The following is a 22,436-nucleotide window of genomic DNA, read 5'->3' as shown; positions in this document are numbered from 1 at the left end:
ATTTACTGGAGGACACTTAAGGAGGGAGAAGGGGTTAAAAAAAAGTCCTGCACAAAACGTCTGCGCGCTTCTCTCATAACTTGAGAAAATTGCCTCCCTCTTCTTTCAGACAATCTGCTGCTTGTGTGCTAGGCTTAAGACTTCAGGTTTTTGGTGATTGGTACTTTCAGGAAAAAGTGTATTAAAAAATTCACATTTTCTTGTATGTAGTGTTCGGTGATAAGTATCTCATTGCTAGTTTGCTTTTAAGAAGTTATTTTGTACGAAAGCAAGTTGGAGGAGCGAAAGGAGCAATTGGTGTTTCTGGTTGGAAAAATTAAAAATGAATTTCAGTTGATAATATAATGCTAAAAGAGAGGGGTGTTGAGTGTCCATGCTGTGAAATGTATTTCGCTGCTCGGAAAGGCCAGGCTTACCAAACCAGCAGTGTGTTCTCACTTCTTAGTGACTCTTACCTAAGGACAGTGGACTTGTGTTGTTAAAAAAACCTTTTCCCCTAAATACAGAGCTGCTGTGCCCGACTGCACGCTTCCAGCTACTTTTCTGACACGTTTTCAGGTGAAATGGTGGTGTTAAGGAGTTTTGAGGAATCTTTTAACGTCACAAAAGTCATTTGGGTGCAGCCTGTCATCAACGAGGCTGAAAACCATCTAATGCTGTGGTCTTCTGACAGCTTGGCCTCTAGCCACTATTGCAGCGTTAGTATCTGCTGGTAAAGGATAAGGGATGGAACATAACAGAGGAATTTTGAGGAATGTTAAAAAGCTTGTTGGTGCCCAATACTGAAAAAACAGCCCCACTGATAGGCAGCGTGCAGTTCATTGATGACAGACAGCTCTTTCAGTCACTGATGCTCGATCAGTTACTGCTTGTCATATGTGTGTTAGGATCTTTGAAGGGAGCTCATTATTCCACCCACTTTCAAGTGGATCTAGAATTGCTATTGTTAATTCTTTGAGCATGTGAATCACTGGAAAAGACAAAGTCGGAAATAGAAACAATACACAAAAGAGGGCTGGATAAGGACCTCACAGCAATTGGTGTAAAAGCAGGCTGGTAGTGGCCTCCAAGGTAGTGAGGCCCAGCGTAAGTGTCCTTGCCTTACCTGCTGTGTCATGGAAGATGAAGGGCCTGGAGCCATGGAACACAGGGCAAGACGTGGGCTTTTTCTTGTGTGATTACAAGCAGAGAGCAGCTGAGGCTTTGCATTAGTGCTGCCTTTCATTAGCCTCTTGCTTTCTCCTGTGTTAAATATTACTTAATTGACTGTGGCATAAGTCGGGCTAATACCTTTGTTCCCAGTCCAGATCCTTTTGTAGCTGTCTCTTCTGAGGGTTTGAAACTCTCCAGATAGATCGCTTTTTCAAACATTTAAGTAAAAATTCTGCCTAGGCAGGTCCAGGGGAGAGGAAGAGCTTTCTGGTACCTCGTCCTAAGAAATAGAGAGGCCGATACGCTGCACCTTTCGCGAGGCCAGTGGAAGCGGCCAGAAAAATCAAAGTAGAATAAAGATTATAACTACATTTCTCTACTGTGGTCATCTTCAGAGAGTCGTTTATTTGATGCTTTTTGATGCAGCTCTCTTTGTCCCAGTGCTGAGTGTGGAAGATGGGGCCTTTTGTGATTTCCTTTAATGTCATCGGTGTCCACCAAAGTGACCAAAAAACCTTGTCCTCTGTGATGTGGGTTAGTGAATATATCTGGTGTACAAAGAGTACCTTCAGGTTTTTCACTTAGAAGTGTCCTTTGGTAGCGTGTCCCGTTCCTGGTATGAAGAGCAGCAAGGGAAGCATTAAACAACATGCATCAGAAAGACAGAGTCATGGGACCAGTTACAAAGAAGCATTTGTGTTCCTTAGGTTATTAAAACAACCTGATCGTTGATGCTGAAAAATAGAAGTGCTTCGTAATCTAAAGGGGAGTCTGCTTAAAACCAGGTGGCAGGAAGTACAGATACTTGAGTGAGGTAAAAGGTGCAGAAAAGAACATGGTTAGTGGTAGTGTTAGTGGCTTATAAAGGCAGTTGAGTGCTTTTTTAAATAAGAAGCATACGTTCAAAGCAACTGATAATACTTACGAGTCAGTGTAACTGGGCATGAAAAAATGTTTGGTTCATACCAGCTTGCCTCCTCGGTCACCGGTCAGCAGGCTGATGAAATGGAGTTTGTAGACCACATAGTTGAGCGCTGGTTTTTGTATTAGCCGTTTCCTTTTTATTGCTGTTTATTTTATGACCTAGATGTTCAAACCTGTTAGCTTTCCCTGAGAGATTCGTATGTGAAAAGGTGTATAAAGGGAAGTAGGCATCAATGTGGGGATGTTGAAAGTTTCTTCTGGTGGGCTCAATCTTCACGGCAAATTCAGGCTGCATAAAATATATCACTTCCAGCTATCTGGTGTGACTAAGCTTCAGCCTTGAGGAATGTAAGTTTGTGTAGAGCGAGTGGTATGATTGTACAACAGGGAGCAGGTGAACAAATTTACTTTAATTACACAAATATTTGTACTGTACTGCATTTAGGAAGTCAGTGTTGGGCGCAAACCATCTTTTTCTTCATTGTCCTTCTTACCTTTCCATAACTGAGATGTGCTCATAGCTTTGCACAAATCAGTGTTACATCTTTGTAATATTTTCAGTGTTACATGTTTATCAATACATCATTAAGCATCTTTTTTTTTTGTGATGTTTCCCTTTGAACTAATTCCAGTCAGCTGAGTCTTGGAAACATTAGCTACTTTAGCTCCTTAGGAGGAAGTGACTATTTCCTATACGTACAACAAAACGCGTGCTTGTAACGAAGCCTACCTTTCTCAAAGCCTGCAGCTATGCACAGAAATATGTCTGGAACTAGCAAACTGAAAAATCTATTGTAAAAGTACTTGGAACAACTTTTTGCATGGTAATGTAAAAGTTTTGAGTACATCTTGTGTTTGCAGGGATAAGCATTTTTATCTGATGCATCTCTCTGGTCTTAAAAGTTGTCTGCTCAGGTGTGATTTAGACAGCACAGGCCCCTGAGGATTGTTTAATTGCCGTGCAATTAAATTAACAAATACTGTGATCAGACTGGAGACGTATTTATGTTCAGGGACTGATCAGACTGGAGATACGTTAAGGGACATCTCTAGAGCCTTGCTGATGATACATGCTTACGGATTTATGTGGGACTGTTTTGGGTTTTGCTATCTAATACCCACTTAATTGTCGGCGTCTCCCGCTGGCCCGCCCGGGGAGGTGGTCCAGGCTTGCGTAGCTGTGCTCCAGCTCCCTGCATGGGTGCTCTTTTGCATGAAATACTTCAATTATCTTTGGGTAAACCACCGAAAAGGCGCTCTCCATGGGAGGCTGCCAGAGCAGCCTGGCGCTCAGGGAGATGCTGCTGGTGCCGCAGTGCCCGGCGCGTCCGGGGCAGCGGCACCCTCGGGGTGCATGCGCTGGCCGGGGCCTCGCTCGGAGTCGCTTTGGACAAGCGGCTGTAACTCTACATCTGTTTCTTTTCTGAACGCCAATCCTTCTGTGTTCCGTACCTGTTCGGAAGATCGCGTGTGTTTTTCTGCAGTGCCTTATGGCGCGGTGGTGGTTTGGGGTTGTTTAGCATCTGCTCTGAAACTGGTGGGTGTATACTACTTGCTTAGCATCTCTCTGAATTTTTAAAATAAGGTTCAAAGGGTTTTATTCATTTATGAATCAATTTAGGATAGACGGATGCATCATGCCAAATTTCAGTTGGTAGGTATAACTTCAGTAAACATTAAGAAAAGAAAAAAGTATAAATTGACTTTTTGCATTCGTCCATCAGTGTCGTTTGGCCAAGGAGCCTTGCTGTCTCACTTCGGTTGTAATAGACAAGGGAGTAGTGGATAATGCATCATGTTTCTAATAAATAATATAGGAGAAGACTGCCGCAAATGAAACGGCAAAGGTTCACCTTCATGCCTCCAGTGTTTATCACTGATGAGAACAATACATCAGTCTAGGATCTTAAGGCTACCTACAACAGGAGTGAATAAATCCCTGGAAAGCTGAGTAGCAAAGGCAAACTAAGACATGTCCAAACGTGTATAGCAATACTGTTTATCAACAGCTGAGTGAAAGATAAGTTTGACTTTTTCAAAATGCCTTTCAAGTTGTAACGTGTTTTCTCAGCTTTTTGTCGCATCTGACCACCCTCTGCACCATTTTATTTTGGTTGCTGCAAACCTGGTTAAATGAATGCTGTGCAGTTTCTCAGTTATTGCTCATATTCTGTTACATGCTTATCTAATTTGCTTGGTTTACGGTTTTAGTGAAGTTAGTTGTGAGATAGCATATGCCTTGGATTCTCTTTCTATCCAGCCATGGAGTAGTCTTAACAAAGGATCCTGTACTTATCTCAAATAGTTCTTTCTACAGTATTTAAATAATATTTTTAGTTATGTATGACAGAAGTTAACATCTAATATGCTTACCTCTAGTGCTGTGTCCAAGTGAGTGGAAAGCAGCATGTTTTAGCTTTTTTTTTTATGTTCTTGTCTGTTACTTGAGTTGATTTACTCTGTGCTGTCATGGTACAGTGCTTGTGTTTCAGGTACTGTAGTCAATTATAGGTGTATAAATTCTGTTTGACTAGTTGAGTGGTGTTTGACGTGAAGTACAGCTTTTGGGGTTTTAATAGAAGCCTGGCAAGTGCTACGTATTTCTTTCCAGCCTTCTTTCTAAGTTAGGAGGTGGCAGCTGTGCTCTGCTTGTAACAGGATCTTCTGCCTGAAAAACAAATTCAGCAGTTGCTTCGCCTCCGCAAGGTGTCTGTGGTGTAACTGCCTTTTGTGTTAAGCATTGTGGTCATGTCACATGGCTTGCATCCCACAGGTAGTATATCTTAAGAATATAAAAAGAAAAAAGGAGGGGCAGTTGTTGCTGGTTTTCTGGAAGTTAGAGCAGTGAGCATCTTCCTCTCATGTGAGATCGTCATGTGCTTGCGCTCAGCGTGATTTCATGGAGTTAATAGCAAGCGTACATCTCAAAGTGCTACCAAAAAAGAGAACTCTTACAGTGCTTAAAACAAAAGAAATGTCATTTTGTGTTTATTTCAGTTATTTATTTTTATGTTCGACTTACTCCAAACTTTTTCTGTTTTAGAATGGTATAGTTGCACATTGACATCAGATCGTATCTTGCTCCTTGTGGCTTCCACTGTTAATCATCCTTTCCTTAAAACACTGTATTTAACCCTGAAAGTGAAGGAGAAATAGGGACTGGTGTTCACTGGCGGTTTGCTGTTTCATCTGGGTGGAAGGCAGTTTGCTGTTGCAGTAAGTGACAGGTTTGAATCTCAAATCAGCTGCAGCAGATCCGGTGGATTGAGTCTGGATCCTGACAAGGACTTCAGTGGAGGATTCTGCTGCCTTGGGTTTGCTGGACTGTAACCCGAAGCAGTAAGAGTATGAGTTTGCTGTCTCTTGGTTTCAGAAGATGGCATATGGTTGAGATAAGAGTACAGCTGCTTTAATCATGAAAGCTATTCATTTCCAACAGTCTTAAAGTTAACGTAAAGGTTCTGTAGTGATATCCATTCTGATCGTTAGTGTCTTCTCATCAGCTGACAAAAGTACAGCAGAGTGAGTGATATTTCCTAGGAATGTAACTGTTGTTCAGTTAGGTTAGTGATTTTTTTCAACTTCATTCACACACTGCTTGGAAAAAATCTTAGTTTTTTGTGAACCTCTCTGAAATTGTCAGCAAACCCCAAGTTCTGTCTTGGCCGGCTCTTGGAATAAAGTTTTAGTGTTTCTCAAAGTTAATTCAAAAAACATGGCTTGGGAAATGAAAAAAAAATCCTATAAACTGACATTTTGGCTTCTTTCCATGACCCACTTTTCCCTTCTTCCCTCCCTCTGTTTCAAAGGGATTGTGTCTTTGATTCTTGATACTTTCATTCTTATTTTAGCCACTCGTGCTAGTTTAAATGCACATATTTTCTGGGTGAGGTCTTGGAATTCTTGAGGAATTTGGGCTTGTTTTAAAAATTAGCGTGTGTATTTTGTTAATGGATATAAAACGCTTACTGCATCTGTTTGGTGGAATACATTAAGAAATGGCAGTTACGACTTCGCTGGATTCGCAGCTTTGTTGAGTAATTACTGCTAACATCTGCGCGCTTTACTTGGGTTTTAGCTGCGCTGCTCTGAGTGCGTTTGTGTCATCTTCCCCCTTCTGAGGGATATGCAAGAGAAAACAATCACCGCAGCGGTTGCCGTAGTGTTTCATTAAGGAGCCTTTTCCACTGAGTTGGGAAAGGCTCCTTTCCCACTTGGCAGCCTAGCAAGAATAAAAGAGCTCCTCTCAGCTCTTTTCCCGGTGTTATCATATGCCCTTCAGCTTTTGACTGCAGACTTGCAGCTTTGCCTGGATTGCCATCCTTCTGAGCGTGTTCTTTCGCTTAATGGCCCTGCTTGTTCTCGACTACACGGGGAGTGAAAGGCTTCCTTATAATTGCCTTGCTTGCTCAAAGCAGTCTGGCTGGGAATGTCCAAAGGTCTATAAATATTGTGACTTAGAAGTGCTCCTCAGTTGACCGGCCAAAATGTGTGAGCAATTGAGTAGCATCCTGGGAAGACTTCAGATAAGACTGTCGCAGAATTAGTAAGGAATTAATAGTTAAGAAATATATTGATATTATATTCAGTACTCTGGGCATAAATGAATTCTGAAATATTTTCCTTTCGCATTTCTTTCTTCACGGCATCTCAAAAGCATTTTAGGAAAAACTGAGCCAGTTACATCCTGGGAAGTGCTTATTTTTAATTACCACACTAGGAAATTGCTATATTAGAAGGATTTATGCAAAAACTTATCAGTGAGTCAATGCTGGGAAAAGTATCCAGATTTTGTCCTGGATGTAAATGTTGGGGTTGTTTTTCCTGCAAACATTCAGGCCTTGCTGAGCGATTACCATTTTTCCTTCATTGCATCAAGTGGCAGTTCTCCCTTTCGCTGCCTAGCTCGGCTCTCTGAATTGAGCAGCTTGCGGGCTGCGGCGTGGGGCCTGAGGGCAGCGCTCAGCATGAGGATGCTTTGGTGCAGCCCTGCCCGGCGCGTTGCAGACGGCAGCGGTTCCCGTAGCCAGGGACCGGGAGGAGCTTCGCTAGAGATCCGTGCGTGCATGCTTGTTTCCTTCGTATTTATGCAGGTGTTGAATATGGTAGGGAATCTGGCTAGGCTGTGGTGGTTAGGTTTCAGATGTAAGTGGGAGACTAAATAGATTAGTTTTCTTCATATTGCTCATTCATGACAGTGCCACTCCACAGAGATTAACGAAAAGTTAATACCCGCTGATCCTTTCAAGCTTTCTATATATAGGGTCTTTCATTCCTTGTAGGGTTTTAGGATTTGAAGTACGGCTATTTTAGAAGGACTTCTTTCTGCTTTTCAAAACCCCTTATTTTAGTTTCAGGTCCAATTCCGAGTTCTGTAATGTACCTTTCCACCCGCTTTAAAGGAAGTTGCTCGTTATATTAGGCTGACTGGCAGACAGGGCTTTGCCTGGCGGTTGCGGGGCGTCGAGTGTGGCTGGCGGCTCGGGAGCCTGTATCCGGGCTGTGCGTCATTGAGCTTTCCTCCTCCTGGTCACACAGCGGTTTGCGTTCAACTCCTAAGAGTTTTTCAGGAAACTTAAGCTAATGTTTAAATAGTTTTGGGATAGATGCTATGGGAAATGACAATAATGCTTTCTGGTTACGGACATAGAGACTGAGAACCTGCGTGTTAGTATTCTGCACTGAGAACAGCGCTGACCTTGCTGGCCAAGATGCGGCAGTGAGAGACACGTGCGAAGGGTTCTGTGACGCTGTTCCAGCGCACTCTTATGTGTGCATAAAATATTCAAGGTTAGGTACAGTGTATTTGTAGATCAGTTGCATTGTTGTATAAGTCGTCATTTCAGCATCTCTGATCAAGTGTGTATTTTCTACTATCTGAAGGGTTTTTTTAGTTTCAAATGAAGAGTTTAAACTTCCCGTGGCAGCTGTCTGGACCTGAATCGCTCTCAGGTGACAAGTTTAGAATCCCAAATCTTCTGCTTCGTGGGAGAAGTCACCTGGACACTACACTGTTAAGCATTTGGGGGCAATGCCATCCCCAGTTTTGGCAGATGTGATCCACTCGCCCATATCCAGGAGGACAGATGGGTATCTGTAGAGGAAAGGGTTGGTTGGTGTGTAGCACTCCCACCCTTAACATGAAAATTCCCATTGCAAAGATAGTATTTCTACCCCAAATGCAGGCATTTAGGAACATCTTCAATTTCTTCAAGTAAATTCATTTACCGGCTTTCTTCTGTCAGACCTTCTGAGTTACGTTATGCTGGAGAGCAGGGCTGCTGTTTGAGGGACCTCAGCAGGCTGCAGGAAAGGGTCAGACAGGAGCTCCATGAAGGGCAACAAAGACTTTTACCAAAAGTCTCAAAATAACAACTGTGGTTCCATCTGAGCTTACCCATGCCGTGGAGGAGCTGGCTTTTATCCCTCTGGAAGTGCAAGGTTTGAGAGAAAAGCCAAATAATTATCCTGCTTCTGTAGAAGCTGTTCAGCCAGTGAAGCTGCTGCTCCTCCGAATTATCTGTATTCACCATGCATCCTGATGGTGGATTCTAATTCTGGTATCGCTAGACTAAATGATAGCAGTGTAAATTGTTGTTAGGTGACTGCTGCTTGGAGTATGAAGTCCCTGCATTAAAATTCAGTTGCTACCTTTCCTCACCTGGATCACTGCAGTGTCTCTTTGCACTACAGACCTTGTACAATTTCTTTTTATTGTCACCTGCTATTAATTAAAAATAACATTCTCTGCTTCTAGCAGCAAACTTCTATGACTTGATGCATGAGTATCACTCTAGGACATTGTAAAAGACCAATGAATGGTTGGGATAATAAAGAAAATTTAGTGTAAAGGGGAGAAATGTTAATTAAAGGCAGGCCAGTAGATGTCGATGTTGAAAATATCTTTTTGGTGGAAGGTAATGGTATGCAGGCAGGATTTTACTGTGGAACTGGGTAATCTGTTTTTGACCTGGTTCCTCTGGCAGTTGATTTATTTATATTGAATGTGAAATGCACTAGTGCGTGTGTGGCTTTCTAAAGAGAGATTATTTCTCTGCTTTTAAATTTTCATGATTTCTGTAGCAGACACCTTCAGTACTTAAATCGTAATTAATTGTGAACTGAAAGAATCTCCGACTGAACTAAGCTAAGTAAAATCTGTACAGTTATTTGTAAATCATGCATTTGCCACATCCCTCCCACAAGCACAGACGTGATTGTTTGGAAAGAAATAAAGGACCGATATTTAAATGCAAACATTTTGACATCTGAATTACCGAGAAATTCATACAAATAACTGTTGCTTATCAAGGTGTGTAAATGGCAAAATTGCGCACCTAAGAGGTGAACGGGGGAGGGAGGCAGCCTTGCCGTGGCTGGGGTGGACGGCGAGGGCTACAGCCGGCGGTACCCGTGCCCTGCGCGAGGCTTGCGCCGCGTCCCTTCGCGCGGGAAGGCTCCTGGGGCGCGCGTCTGCAGTGCCGCCCGGACGTGCCGTGCCCAAAAGTAGAGTTACTCGTAGTATTTTCATCAGTCACCTCTAAGTTTGTGGGCTATTAATAGCGTTTGACACAGTTTTTTCTAGTCACGTGATGAATGGGTGATCTCTGGCTTCCATGGAGGTGACGAGTGCGTGCTCTAGGAACGGCGGAGCGCGGGTTTGGTTCAGACCCCTAGGTACACGATCGCCATCGGACGACTTTTTTCACAAATCTTTGAAACTACAGCTCTGGACTGAACAGTGTAATTGTGAGGGAGAGGGAGGAGAAGGGAAACCACCGAAGAAACATCTCGGTGTACTACTTCTAGTTTTGTAATAGAATTGCGATGTTTTTTGTTAATGAGTAGTCCATCAGAATTAAGTGCTTACCTAAATAGCGTGTGTGTGTGAGGTTTGGTGCTTGCAAATGATGAGTTCTGCTGGTTCTCCCCACTGACGTGCTGGAGATCTACAAAACTGGTAAATGAGGACAAATTCTTTGTTTGTTTGCTTTCCTCAGGCAAAATACATCTCCCAGTGCATTGATGAGATCAAGCAGGAGCTGAAGCAGGATAACATTGCAGTGAAAGCAAACGCAGTCTGCAAACTTACATATGTAAGTGCCTTGCTGGGATACGATGTAATTGCATCTTTATTTTTTTCTTTTTTGCTGACTAGGAGCTAGTCTTCGGTCTGAATGCCTGCTTTTCTTAGGCTGCAGTTTCTGAGCCTGTTGTAAGTGCAGGCTGCAGGTGAAAATGCCCCAGTGTGTCTGACGTCAGTCTGCGTATTCCCGTTCTGTTCATTGTGCTGGCACTGGTATCGGTACAGTTTTCTTTTATTGAGATAGGTGAGGAAGCTAATCTGATTTAAAACTAATCCAATTTAAAAAGTTGTTTTCAGCTGGATTCTTTCTTATCACACAGTTGCATGAGCACTTGAAATTGGTGTTTGTTTCTCTCACAGTCCTTTGTCGAGGAGGAGAGGAGGGAAATACTGTTAAAGAATTATTTTTGAAGAATTATTTCTGTTCTGGTTTTTATTTAAAAAAAAATCCAGGAAAAAAAACCCTCACAATGATGCTTATATATATAACTGCATATGTAGTACCTGGAATTAATGCAAACTATTTAAAACTTGCTTCTGGTGGAAATTCAAGACTTCTTTCGCTTACTGCAAGTGACATAGAATGTAACATTACTCATAAACTTGAGATGTCTTAAAGTGTTATTTTTGGACTCTTGTTACATCTTAAATTTTCTGAGGTATCTTTACCTATTTTCTTGAGTTTCTTATTTCAGAAGTTATCTTGTCTTCTCTGCTCACAGTTGCAGATGCTGGGTTATGACATCAGTTGGGCTGCTTTCAATATTATTGAAGTCATGAGTGCATCGAAGTTTACATTCAAAGTGAGTTCTCTGTGTAACTACAACTGTACTAGACAAGCTGTTTCATTACTGTATTTTAATGAATGCATTGGTACATCATCTTCTGGTTTGCTTTCTTCAATATGGAAAGGAAGTAGACCATATTTGTTTCTAGTATACGGACAATACTTGACCTGCTAGTATAGGCTTTTTCTGCCAAATGTTTGACAATAGCTGTCAAATACCTTTTGTGAAAAAACAGAGGTGTGTTTTTTTTTTTTTTTTTTTTAGATGACCACCTAAGATCCCTAGTAGCAGCCGTATTTAGCTTTATAATTTTTCTTGAAAGGTCTTGTTCATGCTCTGTGTTGCAGACCTTTTTCACCAAATGGGGCAGAATGTTACCTTGTAAGGAATAGTTTCCATTGGGCTTTAGCACCTGAAAGTCAGGATTCAAGGAGTGTTACTCTTGCTTTGTACTAAATGTAACACAGACAAAATGTATGTAGCATTGTCCATTTCTCCTACTGACAGTCCTACTTTATTTCTACATCTTCATGATCGTTGAACTTGTATGCTCTAACAAAGTAGAGGAGGTGAAGCTAGTTTAATATCCTTAAGATAGATGTATTGTCCCTGGAGGAGTTACTTGTCCGAGATTAGAAAAGGGGGTTTATATCAGGAAAGAATAGAGAACCCTGTCATGCCTTTTCTGTTATGCAAACCTCCTGTCTTAATTGTTCATCTTTTTAATATTGCTCATGAAGCTACCAGTTGTTGTTCATCTAAACATTGTCTGAACTTACTTTTAATTTTTTTTTCTCCTTGCCTTTTTACAGAGAATTGGTTACCTAGCTGCCTCTCAGTGCTTTCATGAAGGGACTGATGTAATTATGTTGACTACTAATCAGATCCGAAAGGTAAACTTTTGACTTCAGTTCTTAATTTTTTCTTGCACTGCCTCCCTACTTGTATCTTCAAATCTGTATGAAGTATTTGTCTTTTAAGAATCTAAAGGTGTTTAAGTAGAACTCTGTTTACTTAGTTTACAGTCTACTCTCATTCCACAAGCCGAAGGATTAATGAAATACTCCGGAGCTGTCCGTAGGCTTCCCTCGTGCTGTCTCGTAGCAGCTCTCTTTATTCATCACAGTGAATGGTGACAATAACCTTTGTTAATGTTGCTAGTCTCTTAGGCAGCCCTTATAAGAATGTAATGGGTAAGAAAAATGTCCCCATTCCTGAAGTAAAATGAACAGTCACCTGGCTCCACAAAATTTCTGTCTGCGAGGGCCTAGTTTTTTCTGGTAATGACAGATCAGGCTTTTGGCTTGTTTAGTATAATTGTGTATAAAACTGGTGAAGAGTGTATGTGAAGTTGTGTTCTGTATTAAATGTCCCAAAGTGTGTTGTATTCATTTTCATAGAGCTTTATGACTTGGATTTTTTCAGAGTTACTGGGTTGCAGGATTATTTTCCTGTTCTTCCTATTCTTCAGAATACAGATTTTTTTTTTTTTAAAGCTCTTAAGTTTAATTTTTTAAAGTATCACTGCTTTAAAACTTGACCGTTCCAGTACAAGATGTGCCTACATTTTTACCATTTAAGTAGGTAAAATGTCTTTTACTTGCCTAAAAAAGATCAGTGGAGCGTTATCCAGTATCTTTTCTAAAGAACTAGTGCTTTTCCCTTTATCTTCGAAACTGTTCTGCTCTGACAATTGCATATTTTTAATAATATCCATCCATTCTCTTTATTATGGAGATTGGTATACTGAATTTCAGTCACTTACGAGGCTATTCGTTCCTTTTTGTGCCTGAGTTTTTACTTAAAGGCGTAAATAAAGATGCTTTTTCATGTTTCATTGATCTAGCAATTTTGTATTTTAAGGGATTACCAGTTCTCAAAATACATTAAAGCCAGGATAAATTGCAAAGTTTTGTTGCTTCTTTAAGAAGCAGATTTGATTAATCTTGAAGTAGAATCTAATTTCTGACTACCTGCAAAAGGTTTTACAGTGAGATACAAATGACACAGAACTCGGAAGGCCTGGCTATGTTTAGCTCTCCTAAAGCAGCCTCCGGGTACCTGTCAATTTGGACAGTTAATTCCGGTAGTTCGTGTGGGAATGCTCTGTGCAGTTCACCTGGTATTTTTGTTTCCTAATTGCAGTTAAGGATTGATCCTCTGATGCTCTGTATTCAATGAGGTCTGGTTTTATAATCTGTACTTGAACATACTCAGATACGAATATTAGTATTGTTAAGAGTCTGAAGCTTAGGAATACCTGAAAGACTATGTAGGATGCTGACTACAAATAAGTCCAAGGAAACTTGACCAATAAAATGTATTCTACATGCTAGCTTGTGTTACGTCTTTATGGACTGAAAGTTACGGTACTGTCACAGCAGCTTTGGAGGAAAGTAATCTCATTTCTCTAATAGAGGGAGTAAGCTAGGACACGGTTAACCACTCGACAAGAGGGCCTGCTCCCAGTCAACTTGGTGACAGTTGGGCTTTGGCTTAGCAGGGTTCATATTTAATACCAGGTTTTTAGGACTTTAAACATGTTTGTGATCATGTCATGAGTTTTTAAAAATTATTTGCCATTCCTAAAACAACACCAAGGTATGATATCTCTAATTGCTTTTGTGTTGCAGTCACCTATCTATTGTTTAGATATGCCCATTATTAAACCCCAGGCTAGCTGTATTTTAGCAGGTGTTGGAGGACATTTGTGTTAATAGTTGATACAAATATTCCCATGAAGCTCTGTCTTATATATGTTGAGTGAATGAAATTGGTTTGAGAAAATTGTTTTTCCACGTCCTGTGTGATCTTAAATTTTTGAGCCCGTTTTTCCTTTTTTAGGATCTGAGTAGCCCTAACCAATATGATACTGGAGTTGCACTGACTGGCTTGTCCTGTTTTGTTACTCCAGATCTTGCCAGGGACTTGGCAAATGACATCATGACACTGGTGAGTTGATAAGATTGAAATAACTTTTCCCTGTAATTAAAGAACGTTAAACTGTTCGAATCTGGTAAATATCTGTTAAATTTAGAACTGTTACATGTGAAAACAGATGTTTTGCTCTTGTGGGGTTTTTTGGGGAACCTTTACAGACCTTAGTTAGTGCAAGAGGCTGTCGTGGCTCAGCCCCAGCAGCAGCTCAGCACCACGCAGCCGCTCGCTGCCCCTACCCCGGTGGGATGGGGGAGAGCATCAGAGGAGTAAGAGTGAGAAACACTCCTGGGGTGAGATAAGAACAGTTTAATAATTGAAATAAAGTAAAAGAGTAATGATAATAATAACAATATAATAATAATAATAACAACATACAAAGCAGGTGATGCACAGTGCAATTGCTCACCACCCGCTGACCGATACCCAGCCAGTTCCCAGCAGCGATCGCTGCTCCCCGGCCAACCCCCCCAGTTTCTATACTGCCCATGACGCCATATGGTATGGAATGGCCCCTGGGGCAGTTGGGATCAACTCTTCTGGCTGTGCCCCCTCCCAGTTTCTTGTGCCCCTGGCACAGCATGGGAAGCTGAAAAGTCCTTGACTAGCATGAGCAGTACTGAGCAACAACTAAACCATCAGCGTGTTATCAGCGTTATTTTCCTACTAAATCCAAAATGCAGCACTGTGCCTGCTACTGGGAAGAAAATTAACTCTATCCCAGCCGAAACCAGGACAGAGGCTTACCTTGAATATTTCTGTTAGTTTTGGTGATAAATGACAGTATTTTGCTCTCCCCTCAAAGCCTAGTTTTTGAAAAGTAGTTGAGTGTCCCAGAAAGAAATTTTGAGACAGTGGTTGTGGACATAAGGATCTTGAGAAGAACTCTGGAAACACAAATTTGCCAAGAGCCTGATTGCACTTGTTTCATTAACAGATGTCTCATACAAAGCCTTATATCAGGAAGAAGGCAGTGTTAATCATGTACAAAGTTTTTTTGAAATACCCAGAGTCCCTCCGTCCCGCATTTCCTCGCCTTAAAGAGAAACTTGAAGATCCAGATCCCGGTGAGTGGATTTTAGCAAATTGCTTCTGCTCCAAAACATCTAGGTATGCATGCTTTTAGAGCTTGCAGAGAGAAGAATACATGAAAAATGCTGTAGTCATCTTTTGGGTACTGATTCACCTGTTTAATAGGTAGATGAGCATATGAAAGTTTTGACAGATGTTGCCATATTAAAAACATATTCTTGAAAATGTCCAATTCTTTCTTCAAACCCAAAGCTATTGAAACTATATCAGTGGATTAAACCTTAATGGGACAAAGCTACTTAATGATTCCTGGTTTGTTGCTTACTTGGCTATTGAAAATATTTCAGTTGATTTCAGGGTTTGGGTTTTTTTGTTGTTGTTTCCTGTGCTCTTTTACAAAGCTGCAGCTATTGGCTTGCCGTGGATGTACTTAAAATAATTTCACATCACTTCATGTATTTTTTTTCTATTTTTTTTCAAATTTAAACTTTGAGTCCAGACTGCTGTTTGGGCCCTTCAGTACTGCGTCAGTGCTATTCAGCTGCAGCACAGGAAATTTGCAACTGCTCTGTATCACATTCACACTTTCACTCAGTCTTCCCGGAAGGTGCTGATCTTCCCTCACTGCACCAAAATGCCGTACGCTTGTTTCAAGAATTCTGTGTGCAGTGCAGTTCTGTGATCTCCAGTTGATTTGCGTGTGTGTTTAGAAGGAGAAATTTAATTGCGTGTGCTGGACTAAGTTGGTGAGGGCATGTAAGATGCGTCTTCCAGGGACAATGTTTTTAAAGAAAGCAAAACACCACCCCCATCATCTGCAAACAGAAGAAAAAAATACCTATTACGCTTTATGGAGAAAAGGACTGCTCTCTACTAGAAAACCCAGACTGTCTAGATTAAAAGATTCCAAATTGAGAACAATCAATTTAGAGGCTGAGCAATTAGAAGGGAATGAACTTGTCCAGTCGGACTGTTTAAGGATTCATTATTTTTGTGTTGTATTTAAACATGTCTAAATAATACATTTTAAAGAAGCAAAAGTCTTTGGAAACTTGATGGTGGGTAGGATTATCGATCACTATGCTGTCTGTGCCCCACAGACAAGCTATCCACAGTAAAGTGGGAAGGAGGCTGGCAGTGTCCTGTTCTTTCTAATACTGGGCCCAAAGCAGATACCCAGCTTGCTGATACATTAGAAAATAGCCAAAATGAAATAAAATCCTTTCTCAGTTTGTTTTTGCATTCTTGTGTTTAGTTCACTACCTCATGGTTGGTAATGAGGCTGAACCATTCCTCTTGGACGCACAAATCTGGATCTTTAGCTGCTTTTGTTCTGGGGGTTCTGCACCAGAAACTTCAATCACAATTAAGGCGTTGATGAGATTTCTGCTTTTCCCACTTCTTTTTCCCAGGTGTGCAGTCTGCTGCAGTAAATGTTATTTGTGAGCTGGCTCGACGCAATCCCAAAAACTACCTTTCCCTTGCTCCACTCTTTTTCAAGTTGATGACGTCATCAACCAATAATTGGGTTCTCATTAAAATTATAAAACTGGCAAGTATTCTGGATCTATGTTTACAGGATTGGGGTTCTCATTAAATTACCTTGGGTGCAAAAATAGATTTCTTGCTTGGAGGTATAGTTACCATTAAATCCAAATAAAAAGAAACCAGGAATATCTTCTAGTGTTTGCGAACATAACGAAAGAGAGGAAAAAAATATTTTAATGTAGCTTGGTTTAAATATAATGAGCTGCAATTTAAATCATGTTTTTATACTGTTTAAAAGCAGCTATTAAATCACTTTCTTCTCTGCACTTCTTTTTTAATAGTTTGGTGCTCTTACTCCATTAGAACCTAGGCTTGGAAAGAAACTGATTGAGCCTCTGACCAACCTCATCCATAGGTATGTATGACAAATGTCACCTTGTCTTTTGGGGTTGGTGAAGTGCCCGTTGGGTAGGTCAGTAGCTAGGCCTGTGGATGCATTTCTGAACTTCTTCTTGAGTCTCGATATATTGGCTTCATGTATCAAAAGATGATCACATCAGGACCGTTTCTGAAAAACCTGAGTGAGATAAAGTACCTTAAAGGAAAGTCTTTGGGTGTCTGACTGTCAGTGTGAATTTCTCCAAAGCATGCGTGAAAATTGGAGCAATTTGCTTTCCTTTCACTTTGTTTTAAGCCAGAGATGACTATGCAGAATATATAAAAACTTTGGCTTAAAAAGGGCTCAGCTGTATATTTGCCTCTTTTGTTCACCTCCACACATTGGTTCTTGACTTTTTTGGGAGTGCCTTTACCCACGAAAGCAGCATGACAAGGAGTATATTAAAGTTCTCTCTCATGCCTTTGTCAGCCCAGACGGTTTTGGAAAGGTTCCCTTAATATATGTCCAAAATATAGATTAGATAAATTTGAAGATACTTCCTTGTCCCTTGTTAAAGCTGGTTTGTAATGTTGTTTTGGATCAAATTCTCAACTGAAATCGGAAAGTAGATGTCTTGGAGGGAATACATGTATTTTCCCAGTTATGAAAAAGAAGTGTGATCTTATGCATGAGTTGATAAATTAAAAGGTTTGTTTCTCTTCATGTGGCAGAGCAAGAAGATAGATGGGAGTGAGCGAATTTTAAATGGGTATCCGTGTAGCCATGAGAGCAGCTCTAGCCAAACAATTTCTGTCCATCTTCCTAGTATACCTTTAAGGCTGGTTCAGAGCAGACCACCCAGCAGCCTTGCATCCAAATAATCAAAGAGGGGTTTTGCAGCCCTGAGAGATAGATACAAATTCACCAGAAAAAGTACTTCACCAGAAAAAGCAGGAAGATGAACAGTACGTCTTCAATCCTGCTTCTACCTCCTCTCCAACTCCCGCATTAGTCACTCATGTTATTATTTGTGAGGACTTAATCCTGTTCGCTTTGATCTCCATTCAGTCATTTTGGATCTCATATCACTTACGCGTAAGGCAAACCACCCTGCCACACACCACGAAGTGCACGGGGAGCAAAAAGTGACTGTCCTGGTTCAGAGCGTACAGAGTCACGTATGCGGGGTGCTGAGTGACCTTCGCCGTGTCGCTCCTGACGGCTGCCCCCAGAGTTGTTTGCTCATTACCTTTGCAGACCTTGCTTCTGGAGTCTGCTCCTTTGTTACTTCTGAGGTTTTGCTGTGTTTCCCTCTTGTGTAGGTCAGGATTTGTAAGTACCTTTGAAATCCTCAGAATTGCACCGTATGTGCGTTCAACTGGCAAAAGTTGTCTTGAATTTTAAGTTTTGGGGGGAATCGGACATTGAAAATGGGTTGCTCGCTTCCAGGCATGAGCAAGTGTGTACCTGCCAGAAGAGTCTGCTGTTTGGGCATGGCTCATTCGCTTTGGAGCGAGACAGACTTGAGGTTCTCCATCTGCCTGCCTTACCGTGAATTTTGACCTTGGGCAGAGGATTTGATTTGATCTTTGGACAAGATTGCTTCGGTGCTTTGTAACTGGTACTGAGGTTTTGAGTAACCGCTTCCTTCCTCGTTCCTCGCGTTACAGTGCTGTTACTTGCTGCTTCTCAGAGAAGATTTTTTTTTTTAAAACATTCGTAGCCCTTCCCCCAACAGTTTTTGAGTGAGAATCATTTCATCTAGTTTGAAGGTATATGGAGCAGAATACTGGCAATTTCTCGTGTAATTAAAGGTGTTAACTAGCTCCAAGATATTGCTGACAACTCTTCAAAATGTGCTGGGTTTATTCCTTATTTAAAATACTTGATTTCTGTTTCAGCACCTCAGCCATGTCTCTCTTATATGAATGTGTGAACACAGTAATAGCAGGTGAGAACTGAAATTTGTAACCTAGAAAAAAACATTATGAACTTTGTCATCAATTAACACCATCTGTAAACCTTTTTTTAACTTAATGTATTTTATAACTGAAATAAGTTGCCTGGCAGACTTTTGAGTTGTGTTACTGTGTAACTGTAACTGAAATCCTTTGTTGTCAGTCGATGAGGCTAAGTTACTACAGCTATGTCGTATTTGCTAAAGGCTGAAACGAAGTACAAATGATGAGTGATTATTTATATGCAAGCTCCTAAGTGTTGCTAGAACTACAAAATATCCCAGCAGCAATAGAGTTAAAAAAACTCTGGTACCCCATGGAAACATTGGCAAAGTTTTCTTATGTGATGAAGGAGCAGGCTTATTTTTTAATTCTACAATTTCACGGCTTAAAAACTTGGTATAATTCCTTAAAGGAGGTAATTGGAATAATTGATTTACAGTTTCAATTTCTGGGGGAGGGATGTGAACTCCGGAATGGGGATGGAGAGAGAAACAAAGGCAAAAAGGGATAACACAGTATTCCAGCTCAGACTTGGCACTTTTCCTAGCCTAGCATGGAAGTAGAGGGTTATCGACAGCCACGGTTTGGCCATAAGCCTGTCTCTTGTGGGCGGTTTGGATAATGATGCAGGAACTTGCTGTACTGGGTCAGTTCAAAGAGGAAAGAGTGATCTGTCACTCACTTCGTATTCGTTCATTCCTTCAGGGAAATGTGAGATGACATTATGATAGGGGGAAAAAATAACACGGAGGTTAATTCTGTTGTGGATGAGGGTGTGCTTCGCTGAGGTACAATAGGATAATTTTGTGGGTTGAAGGGAAATTCACGCACCCAGGACACCTTGGGGACAGTAATCATAGAATCATAGAATGCTTTGGGTTGGAAGGGACCTTGAGAGATCATCGAGCCCAACCCCACTGCAGTAAGCAGGGATTGAACCTGTGAACTTGGCATTATTAGCACCATGCTCTAACCAACTGAGCATGTAAAACTCAAATTCAGAAAATGAGATATGAAGCTGTGTGCCTGTGTTAGAGCAGCACCTTGACCTGCCAGCTCTTTGCATGACCCGAAATGATAGCATCCAGCACACCTTCTCTGAAATGTAGCTCAGCAGGATTATTGAGAGCAAGATGCCGCTATACTTTTTAGTCACCAAGGTCAGTGTGTGTGACTGGCTCGGTAAGAGTTGGTGTTGCCATGGACGTGCTGTGTGGCAGCAGCAGTTAACAAGATAACGCCACCTTTTCTGCTGTGGGGTTGCGTGCTGCCAGGCTTTACAAATGTCCAATATAATCAACAATGGGACCTGATTTGTGCCTTGAGGCTCTTGCTGGCTTGATTAAAGCTCCAATCTAATTACATTAAACTCTAGCATCCATTGCTGCATCTTGTTACATTAGGGAAGTGCACACTTAAACATTGTAGCTGATGACATATTTACAGCCTTGACTGCTACACGCTATCAGTAAAGTAAACCTTAATGAGAGCAAAGTGTAATGAAAAGCAGCTTTGACCTGGCTGTTCCAGCAATTCCTACCTTTACACTTTTTCTCCTGCCCTGCTATTATTACTCTTAAGGTATATGAAACTAGAGTTTGTTCACAACCTTCTCTTCTCCCCCCAGACCCCCCAAAAGTCCAAGCAGGCAGGCAAACAATAAAATAAACTGGCATCTTTCCTTGTGAGCTGAGCTAGCTGTTGACCTTTAGGTATTGTGTTGTTGCATTCATTCAGAACAGAAATACTAACTGAAATTTGTGCTTGTGTATTGCAGTTTTGATCTCTCTGTCCTCTGGGATGCCTAATCACAGCGCTAGCATCCAGGTACAGCATTGGGGTTCGGTGGGGTTATTTGTTCTGCTCTACTGTGTAATACCAAGTGCCATGGAGAAATTGGATTGTGTTCCTCTGCCAAAAGTTAAAGCAGTAGCTCCCTCATGCGCTCTCACTTAGGTGGAAGCCTACGGACTGGAGCATTTCCTGTATAAAGTCTCTTATTTACTTTGCTCTAAAATGCAGATTCTTCTCATTTAGAGCTTTCCTAACTCTCTTATTCAGCTGCTACTATCAATACAATCATACAGAGGTTCCTTTTGTTTTGAAATCTGTTAATGCAACAAGACCCTCTTACTAAAGGCCCTGGGTCTTGGTCACAATGCTTCCTTGTGTACTGAATAAACTTTATGAAGAGTTATTCTAATTAAGACTTTTAAGGCTTGTAATAAGCATGACATGATCTTTTTTCCAGCTTTGTGTTCAGAAGTTAAGGATATTGATAGAAGATTCTGACCAGAACTGTAAGTATGTTGCTTGTCTTCATGGAAGCTTCTAGCAGCCAGCCACTGGGGATAAATTGCAGCAGTCTTAGAGCAATGAGCTGTTTCTCCAAACAGCTTGTTCAGTATTGTAGTGCCTGGTACATCATAAACAGTTCCTGGGTTTTTAAATGTGGAGATAATTTTTGATAGCACTTCCTATAATGAACTTTTTAAAAAAAAGAAAAAAAAAAAAAGAGATCATTATTACTACTGTTTGTGGTCTTGTAAGTCTAAACCACTTCTCTTTCCATGCTCTGGGTTCTCCCTTTTTATAAAGTTGCTGCTTGGAAAGTAGAGAGGGGTCTTCTATAGTGTAATTTATTTTAGTGACTGCAAAGAACACTGGGAAATCCTTTTTTTGTGCAAACCTTTTTCCTGCCTTACGAATTTTTCCTGTCGAGAACAAGGTTGCTACTTCATACATCAGTCCTGTTGGTGCTTTTAAAGCTGTGTTCATCCTAGGATGCGTGTTCTCAAAACCCATAGTTTCTATATAAATCAGTGATAAAACTTGAGGTATAAGAAGACTGAAATGAAGAATATATATGTAATTACTTGCCTGTATATGAGATTATGAAATCAAAGACTGTAATCTGTGATACACTGTTTCTCAAAAGTTCTCTTCCTCATCGTGGCTTTTTGAGTGTATTAAAGGTGGTAGAAGCACTTGGTATTAAGATTTCATGCTCAACACAAAACAGTGTTTCTATATTTGGAAAGAAGTTTTATTTTGTCTTTCACAGTGAAATACCTGGGACTGTTAGCTATGTCCAAAATCCTGAAAACGCATCCTAAATCAGTTCAGTCTCACAAGGATCTCATTCTCCAATGTTTGGATGACAAAGATGAGTCTATCCGACTCAGAGCTTTAGATCTCCTATATGGCATGGTATGTTTCTACATATATTTCATTTCCTTTCCTCTCCAGCCCCTGTGACCCTTTAGGAGGCTGATGTTTAAGAAAAACATGTGACTTTCTTCCCCTCTCCCCAGTAGTCTTGTGGTAATAACGCCCATATCTTTTCTGGCGCTTCTGACAAGTAAAAGATCTGGCACGGCATTAGAGGACTTTAAAAAACTTTGATTCAGACTGGAAGGAGTTTCTGAGTTCGGGCACTGTGGAAGTCACCCAGAAGGCTGCTTTTCTAATGCCTAAGCCTTAGCTGCTCCTTCTGGCTTTAGTCTAGGTTTAAAGTGGACCACAGGCATATTTGGATAGGTCTGTGCAGTTCTGTGTTGCAGTCCACGTTGCAGCACACCATAGCTCAGGTTGATGTAAGTTACGCGGTCTGAAACACTCTGAAACAACAGGAGAAGGCAGCTTTAAGCTGCTTTATCAAATTTGCCCTTCACTGTAAGTTTTATTAT

At 41.0% G+C, this 22,436-nt stretch overlaps 1 protein-coding gene across 4 annotated transcripts in view; it reads left to right on the top strand.

The window, feature by feature from the left end:
• The window catches only part of AP3D1 (adaptor related protein complex 3 subunit delta 1), a 44,302-nt gene that overhangs the window by 3,940 nt on the left and 17,926 nt on the right, over positions 1-22,436 (top strand). For all 4 annotated transcript variants that reach the window (XR_012831781.1, XM_075723891.1, XM_075723890.1 and 1 more), the window contains exons 2-12: positions 10,077-10,172; positions 10,885-10,965; positions 11,763-11,843; positions 13,795-13,902; positions 14,825-14,954; positions 16,332-16,471; positions 16,749-16,822; positions 18,688-18,737; positions 20,525-20,574; positions 20,999-21,047; positions 21,812-21,957. Coding sequence is in view for 3 of the 4 variants with exons in the window: in XM_075723891.1 (XP_075580006.1) it covers positions 10,077-10,172; positions 10,885-10,965; positions 11,763-11,843; positions 13,795-13,902; positions 14,825-14,954; positions 16,332-16,471; positions 16,749-16,822; positions 18,688-18,737; positions 20,525-20,574; positions 20,999-21,047; positions 21,812-21,957 (1,005 nt within the window). In the remaining variant the exon portion in view is untranslated. The remainder of the gene's footprint in view (positions 1-10,076; positions 10,173-10,884; positions 10,966-11,762; positions 11,844-13,794; positions 13,903-14,824; positions 14,955-16,331; positions 16,472-16,748; positions 16,823-18,687; positions 18,738-20,524; positions 20,575-20,998; positions 21,048-21,811; positions 21,958-22,436) is intronic.

The sequence above is a fragment of the Pelecanus crispus genome, chromosome 20, assembly GCF_030463565.1.
Source record: "Pelecanus crispus isolate bPelCri1 chromosome 20, bPelCri1.pri, whole genome shotgun sequence".
NCBI lineage: Eukaryota > Metazoa > Chordata > Aves > Pelecaniformes > Pelecanidae > Pelecanus > Pelecanus crispus.
The sequence above is the reverse complement of the archived record's forward strand: the minus strand, read 5'-3'. Positions and strand labels throughout refer to the sequence as shown.